This window comes from Monodelphis domestica, chromosome 8 (genome assembly GCF_027887165.1).
Source record: "Monodelphis domestica isolate mMonDom1 chromosome 8, mMonDom1.pri, whole genome shotgun sequence".
Classification (NCBI taxonomy): Eukaryota; Metazoa; Chordata; class Mammalia; order Didelphimorphia; family Didelphidae; genus Monodelphis; species Monodelphis domestica.
In genome coordinates this window covers 239423754-239432511 of record NC_077234.1, presented here as the reverse complement: position 1 = coordinate 239432511, position 8758 = coordinate 239423754, and the positions used below count along the sequence as shown (strand labels likewise).

General features: G+C 35.2%; 1 protein-coding gene across 1 annotated transcript in view; it reads right to left on the bottom strand.

The window, feature by feature from the left end:
* Positions 1–1018: 1018 nt before the first annotated feature.
* Positions 1019–8758, bottom strand: part of BEND2 (BEN domain containing 2) — a 47987-nt gene continuing 40247 nt past the window's right edge. The window contains exon 11 of the mRNA XM_007500833.3: positions 1019–5565. Within this exon, the coding sequence (XP_007500895.1) occupies positions 5354–5565 (212 nt within the window). The 3' untranslated portion in view covers positions 1019–5353. The remainder of the gene's footprint in view (positions 5566–8758) is intronic.

Genomic DNA, 8758 nt, shown 5'->3' with positions numbered 1-8758 from the left:
CACAACTGCTTGAATACATGGGTCGAGGGGGATATGGTTGGGGATGTAGACTCTAAATGAACATCCTAGTGCAAATAACAACAACATGGAAATGGTTTCTGATCAAGGGCACATGTAATACCCAGTGAAATTGTGCATTGGCTATGGGAAAGGTGGGGTGAGGGGAGGGAGGGAAGGAATATGCTTCTTGTAACCAAGGAATAATGTTCTAAATTGACTCAATAAATACATAAATAATAATTTTTAAAAAATCATGGCGTTTGGTGAGGGTCAGGGGTAAACACATAAGGAATTAATCTTGTTAGTTCGTGGGTTTATAGGGTTATTGGTGTCTCATGACAGCTAAAATTGTTATATTTCTTATGCATAATTCCTATTTTGAAGAGAAGTCCACATGGCTTGTCACATGACCCCAAAATATTAATGGCTTTTAAGGATGTGGGAGATTTAAGAATATGTTCAGGCAGTGAAAAAGGAGCCAACAGATAAGAAATTGGAAAATAAAGGTGAAAAAGGGGGGTGATTATGGTGACAAGGTGCCAGAGATGGGAGGGGGAATGTTCAAAGACAGAGTAAAGGAACTGGCCCTAATAAGAAGGGTCACCTTTTCACCATAAATGAGAGAAGAAAAGAGAAAGTGGAGATGGAGGAAACAACATTAAAACCTTTTTAAGATGTAAGGTAGAGGAGAATTCTTTCAGGAAAAGTATTGAGGCGAGGTCCTTTCTGGAATATACTTACTGTATACCCACTGGTAATGGACAGGAGTCCTTGGAATTCTTGGAAAAGGCCCTTTAGGAAACTAAAAGAAAATACATTCTTCACCATCAAAGAACACAATTTAATAGAGAAATGATAGGACATTAATAATTATAATCGGAAGTAAAAATGTTATGTGTATAACAGTAGTAAAAATGCTATAGGCATTCTGAGGAAGATACAACAGATAGTTTCTTGACAACCAATGATTTATTCCTCAAACAATTCTTACACAATGAAAGAGAGATACCATATCTGATATCATTAGAATCTGATTTTATTAGAACAAGACATAACATTTCTAGAATATGCAAGAAATAATATCTCCAATGTCAGAAAATCCTCTAACAGTGGTGTTAAACTCAAATAGAAATGGGGCTGTTAATCAGTACATATAGATGTCTGAAAAGCTATATGTTGACTTATTTTTAAAACGTGATGTGATCTATATTTTACTGTATTTTTGTTTTGTTAAATATTTTCCAATTACATTCTAATCTGGTTTTGGTTCTACTTGAGTGTGGTGGGTCCATGAACCACATGTTTGGCATCTCTCACCCAAGAGATGGGGACTTAATGTTAACAGTATTTAGGAAGCACGGGTTATGGGAGAGAGTTGCTTTAAAAATTCCTACAAAAACCATCTTTGGTTACAAATACTATTATTAATTGCATTATAATAAAATTATTTTACCTTTCTTTAAAAGGCCTTAGAAGTCTATAAGCTTTAGCTAATTCTCATATCTAAAAAGTGGACTATGACTTTTATGGAGAAAAAAGGTAAAGTGAGATTTTTTTTGTTCCATAAAAGCATAAGCTTGTTATAAAAGCTGAGAAGGGAAGCAGTTTATTCATCTAGATTTGGGAATGCTTTCATCCTGGAAGCAAAACCTAGCTGCTGTGGCACTCCAAGAAACAAATGGTCTAAAAAGCAGAGTTTCTCAAACTTTCTAAGTTCCTCAGTAATTTTTCATGGTGCCCACAGGCAAAAGAAACAACTACAATTAACCCCCTTCCCCAGCAAGGGCTCCATTTTTTAAGTAGTTGATTAGAAAAATTTAAATATCCTGATGGCCTGATTGCTATGGTACCTCCTAGTACCACCGTGCATAGTTTGGGAACCACAGACTTAAAGTCTTCTAAAAATGCTGTTAATGGTGTTTTCTGATTATTTTTCTGCTAAACATATCTAGGGAGGCAGCTGGGTAGTACAGTACCGAGCGTCCTAGTCCTGGAGTCTGGAAATCTCATCTTCCTGAGTTAAAATCCGGCTTCAGACATTTACTAGCTATGTGACTCTGGGCAAGTCACTTAACCCTGTTTGACTCCATTTCTTCAACTGTCAAATGAGCTGGAACAAAACAGTAAACAACTTGAGTATCTCTATAAGAAAACCCAAATGACGTCACAAAGAGCTGAATAAGACTGAAAAACAACTGAACAAAAACCATCATCTGTTTCTTTACCATTCTATCTGAAAAATGTTCATGAAAAATAAATCTACTTATATTCCTTATTATGCTGGGGTTGGAGACATCTTTTAACTGTATCATCTTTTCAGACTTGTTATTTTGAACAGGCACAATAATATAGAACTGTCTGAAGCCATGAGATTTTCCACTGAGGCTGAAATGGACAATGAAATAATTCTGCATATTATATATATGAAATGAAGTTATAAAAAATAAACAGAAATCAAGCTTCTTTTAAGATTTAAGACTTTCTTGTTTAAAATAAAAATACCTGACAAATGAAGATATACATATACATGTACATCTGAGGCCCATATATTAACTCAAAATACTTTTTATAAAGTTTTCAAAATTCTTAAGACTCTAGGCAACCATGAGGAAATGACTGTGTCCAATTATTCTCTTTTCTTTGTCAATTATCAAAGTATTTAGCTAAGTATTAAGCATATAGCCAAGTAACTCACTAAAAAGAACCAACTGGTTAATAGCAAGGAATGTTTTACAAATATTGTGAAAATTGTTTTTATCAAAACAATTTTTTTTATCTTTTTTATCTTTTTTATCAAAAAGAACATTCACATATCATAGAACTACAGGTGTAAGAAACATGTTTTTAAATGTTATTTCAATAACTTATTTTTAAAGTTGTTATATTTAAGAAATAAGTTGAAAATATTCATTTTTCTATTTGTAAAAAATAAATCCTCTGGAGAAATATTTTAGATTGGTATTTATATTAGTACATTAAGGTTAACTATGAAAAGTTAATAATTAAGGATTAAATGCTAAAATAAATAAAGATAAAGAAAAAGGTAATTAGTTAATAAAGTACAAAAACATTAATAAAATTTATATTACATGTACTAATTGAATAAGCTTTCTTCAAGATAAGTAGACACATTTTGATTCAAATCTTCAGCATTATCCTGAGCTAAAAGGTACTCTGAAAAGTGATGTTTCCTACAGTAAGGTCTTGATGAAAGATGTTTCTTGTCTGGAAAAGTTTAGGATTTTTTTTTTTGTATCTGCCTCAATTCTGAGACTATTTTAGGAAGTACATAGAGAAACACAGAATAGAAATTTACCTTAATGACATTTAACTTGGTGAATTCCTGGTCTACTCTATATCTTATGTGTTCAAAATGTACACTAAACCCTCGATAGCAGATGAAATGTACCCATGCCTGTGGAGTATACACATAAACTGAAGAGCAAATCCAATGGATTTACCAGGAGGGTTTCTCACATCTTCCTCTATGGCAGTTTTTTTTTTTACCATTTTTTGCCTGTGTAGTCATTCTAAATTAGCCCAATTTCACATACCAATAAAAAGTTTCTTAAATATCTAAATCTTTTCATCTTGACTTCTTAAAAAAAGTCTAAAATAGACTTTATTACTATTAAAATACTCTGAATTTATTTCAATTTTCTAAAGATAAAAATATACATCCATTCTACAAATCTTACAATTTTTACCAAAATCACTTGGTTTGGTTGATCTATATAGATGTCAGTCTAAGTCTTCTCTCATCAATTCAAGAGTTCATATATATATATACACACACATATACACTCACAATTTAATTTTGATTACTTTTAAGTTAGTCATAGATTAAATGTCTTAAGAAAACGGATACAAAGAGTTGAAAGCTGATTGCTGAAAGCCAAATTAAACATTTACCTTTTGAAGAATATAATAAGACTTATAAAAATTAGCTCTGCAAAATTTCAACTAGTAGATGGAGTTGATGGCATTGTTATTATTGAAATAAATTGCATTAACATTCAACAGAAATGTTTCACAGATACAAATATCAAGTTAAGAACATCTAAAGACTGACATTTATTCTGTATGGCTGAAACATTCAAGTACTTTCTTAAAATAAGAGTATTTTATTCAGCTAAAAATAAAATCTAAATTTACACTAAAAGTAGGGTTTTAAAGTGGGGTGAAAATCAACATAATAACTCTAATTAGATGCTTTAAGATACATTTTTTTTCCTTTTTCTTTTTTTAAAACCCTGACTTTCTGTCTTAGTACAACAACTCTAGGACAGAAGGGCAAGGACTAGGCAGAGTTAAGTGACTTGCCCAGGGTCACATAGCTGGAAAGTATCTGAGGCTAGATTTTAATCCAGGTCCTCCTGACCCTAGGCCTGGCTCTCTATACCCATTGGGCCACCTAGATGCCCAGAAGACTCTTTTCCTTGAAGTAGTTTCTGGTAAAAAAAAGAAAGAAAGAAAGAAAGAAATGAAATGAAAAGAAAAAATGTATTCATTTATAACTCAAAACTTTTTACATATTAATTTAAAATGTATAACTTTCATAGTATTCCAGAGGCAATCTAGAAAACATACTCGAGTTCATAGAAACATTTCAGAAATCGTACTTCTGAAAAAGTAGTCTGTGTAGTTACCTTTCATTCTTCATGATGACTTTTTTTCTGAAAAATCAAGTAACTCAAATTGAACTAAAAGAACTACAAAAAATTTTTTTCTTCATATTCATTTTCAACATATGTATGATTGCTACTTGGCTCGCAACAAAGAGGGGCCTCTAGCTTAATGCCCTATGTGCTCTCATGAGTTCAGCAAAAGAATAGTCACTGCTTCAGGAAATCTGAGGCCACCTCCATCTTCTTAATTTCAGGAAGCTTCTACTGAGAATCAGAGAGAGCCAATCAAAAGGGAATTTTAGCTCTATATAAACTTTGTAGCGCTTTTCAAGAATGACAGTGAATTTTGAACTTAAGCTCCTTGCTTATGAGAAATGGAATATCTCTCAACTCTTCTACCAGAGAGCTTCTGTGCCTTCATTTCAAGGAAATCCTCATTTTGGCTACTTTTATCCCTTTACACAACAATGTGCACTGCCTTGATTAAAACGTGTTCAACAGAGCCATTTTACTGCCTAAAAATGCGCAGTGTTTTACTTTTATGAAACCACTTATACCTACTATTAGGATTGAATAAGATTTGGATTTAGTCAAGAATCTGTTTCTTCCTGTCATTTGGGTATTATTTCCTGCAATTCTCCTCTGCCAATGCACCAACAAGTTTAAAGATTACAACTTGAGACACATACATGAGACTTAAATGAGATGACTGAACCAATGGCCCATTAAGTTAATGGTATCTCATGTGGCTTTACTCCAGAAGGGTTTGGGGAAGGATTTTTCTCATTCAATGATGTTTTCTTGCAGAATCCAGTTGAGGCTTTCTTATGGTCATGTCGAAGACTTCGGATTGTACTATTGATAGCAGCCACACAAGCTTTCCAGTCGTAGCCAGTTTCCGTGAGGTCGTAAGATGGATAGTTCTCTTGGAGAAAGTCTAGTGGAAAAACAAAGCCACACCACCAGTTACTTTGTGGTAGTGAGGCACGATCTGGAATAAGCACCAAGTTCGCTTATGCTTCATAGCTATTAAAATGTTCACCATGACCGCACCAGTCAGTTTCAACTACAATCATCCAGACACAACTCCATCCAGATCTGTTTCGACCAATCACTTGTCAACATTCAAATGGCAAAGCACACCTTAATGAGATTTGACTGACACAGACTTGGAAAGTCTGTTATCATACAAAGAAACAAAACAAACCCAGGAAAAATCTGTATATGCTTTAAGGTGAAGAGTGATCTATAAAGATGAGAGACAGACAAACTAGCACTAATTTTCAGGAGGGACAAGCCAAAAACTGGTCAAAGGTGTCTGAGGTTAGTAACCTCCGTTGGTTAGAGCTGACCCTGGGGCTTGTTCTCTAGATCAGTCAGGTTTACTTCATTTCATGACCTCAGTTAGGGCCAAGGCTTCGGTTCTAAGAGTGACTGGAAAAAAAATTTAAATAGGCAATGTTGCTTTCTAATGCAAGGGACGGCATGTATATTTGCACGTCCTAGAACTTGATGTGATGAGTTTTCGACCTCTATGGTACCTGTATAGTCAAAACAAATAACATGGGAATTCCCATAACTGTAAGATCCCCTTGGCCGACCTCTGACACTAAAGGCTGAAATTCTGTACCACTTGTGGGAATAGGATTTTCTTTCCTGATACCAACTTTAAATATTAGGCACATTCGAACTTCTCTTAGTAGCTACTTATGCTTTTGTCACTCACAAATTCATATTTTTGAAAATTTCTATTTCTTTGGGTATATTTATATATCCTAATTACTCTATGTACTTATTACCTGCTAGGTAAAGTCATACTTAGAGTTCTAGCTTTTAGGTAACTCTCTCATTGTACAAACGAGGCAACTGCAGCTAAGGGAGGTTAAACGATTACCTTTTATTTGTTAGAAACTTATATCACTCAAATTTCAAATGGGACGCTCTTCTACTGTCCTGATATTTCAAGATTCAGTGAGCAGTCTGTATTTGCCATATTTACACCAGTTATGATTTACAGATTTAACTAAAAAAACAAGTTCTTGCCTTTTCCCTTACCTGTAATGCGTTAATCTTTCATTTCATATTCATCTAATATCTATCTATATTTTAGTTCTATCATCTTTAATCAATTCATTTTCAGAGGCTATAGCCTGCCATCTAGTGATAAAAGGAAACTGAAATATGTTTTTGGAAAAGAATAATAACATCAGAAGTTTTTCATGTATTTTATTCAATCAAGAGTCCTGTACTTAAGTCCCTATTATTAGGAGGGCACAGTTTTAGCTTCTAGGGACAAGACCTAGATTAATAAGTAAGAAAATCGGGGGGCAGCTGGGTAGCTCTATGGATAGCTCTGAGAGTCAGGCCTAAAGACATGAGGTCCTAGGTTCAAATCTGGCCTCAGATACTTCCCAGCTGTGTGACCCTGGGCAAGTCACTTGACCCCCATTGCCTAGCCCTTACCACTTTTCTGCCTTGGAACCAATACTCAGTATTGATTCCAAGACAGAAGATAAGGGTTTTATTAAAAAAAAAAAGGTAAGAAAATCTCTTCCTGTCACATAATTTAGAAAGTAGTAGGGCCATAGGCTACATAGAAAAATAACCATGATAGAAAATAATACACAAAAAATGCACAAGGAAAGAACAAAGTATAATGTCTTCCAAGAGGTTTGGGGGGAGATTGTTTCTGATTGGAAGGAGGGAATGTCATGTAGGGGGATCATAGAAAGTTTCAGGGAACATTTAGCATTTGAGCTGGATCTTAAAAGGATGGTTAAGATTTTAAAAAGTGGGAGTGATGAGGGAAAAGGTATTCCAAACATTAAAAAAACACTATGAGCATTAGGATGGAGCACAAATGAGGAAGAGTTAAAGCAACCTAAATTGGTGGAAACCTTAAATTCAAATGAGATTACTTCAGAAAAGTAAGTATAGGAGAGAAGTTACAAAAGGAGAAGAAAAATCAGATCCAGCAATGCAAAGGAACAGCTCAAGCGGGGGAGGGATAAGGAAGACTCAAGATTCCAAGAAGGAACAGATGAGCTGGGAGAATTTAAGAAACTGCCATCCTACTTCTGGTCAGCTCTCTGCTGAAGTGGACAGTCTGAGAGGAGGACCACTGAGATGGAGGCTGAACCCCTAAATCTCTTTGCTTCAAGCTGAAGACAAAAGTAGACTGGGACTTTATAGGAAGCTGTCTACTGAGAAGATGTCTCTTCCCCTAAACTGTCCTGAACTTCAACTCGTAGCCAGATTATCTTAGGAGGAAGGACAAACCCAACAACTGACCAAAAGGAGGGTTAGGCAGACAGCCTGAACCCCTCAGGATTTGGGGGGAGGTCAGCTGCTAATCTGTAGGGATTCCTATCTCCCACTTTGCTCACCTAATACCCTCACTCTCCCTGCCCTGTATGTTCTCAAGAATAAATTTAGATCAGGTTTGCCTGCTTGCTGATATCAGAGAAGAAGACTGAAGATTTGGGAGAGAATTGTACTGTTCCTCAAAAGGGAGAACTAGTTCAAGACCAGGGCTGAGGAGTGAACTAAGTCTCAAAGGGAAAGGTGGCAGTTAGGATATTGGGAATGCGAATTCCTTAATATGAAGAACTGTGTAATTTTTTATTTTTGTATATTTAGGGCTTACTACATTATGAACATAGTAAGTGCATAATAAATGTTCACTGAATTAATTGAATAATAAGCTTTCAAACACGAGAAATCAGGGCATTACTAACAGAAATAGTAGTGTCATGATGAAGAGGCTTTTTAAAAAAATATTTACCTTTTGTCTTAGCACTGAGGATTAGGCAATTAGGGTTAAATGCCTTGCTCAGGGTCATACATCTAAGAAATAACTGAGGTCAGATTTGAACCTGGGATCTCCTGACTCCAGGCCTGGTGCTCTATCCACTGAGATCCAATGCTATAGCTGAAGCTCCATTAGCTGCTCTGAAGAGTAAGTTTTGGTGAAAATCAGTTTTATGCTGATAGTAACAACCCAAAGCACTTCTATGATGCTCTGAAAGCTATTTATGGGCCAAAGACACATGGCATATCTCAACTTTTAGTGATGATGGAGCCACACTCCTAGAGAGTTGATCTGCCTACTTCCATAGCATTCTCCACAG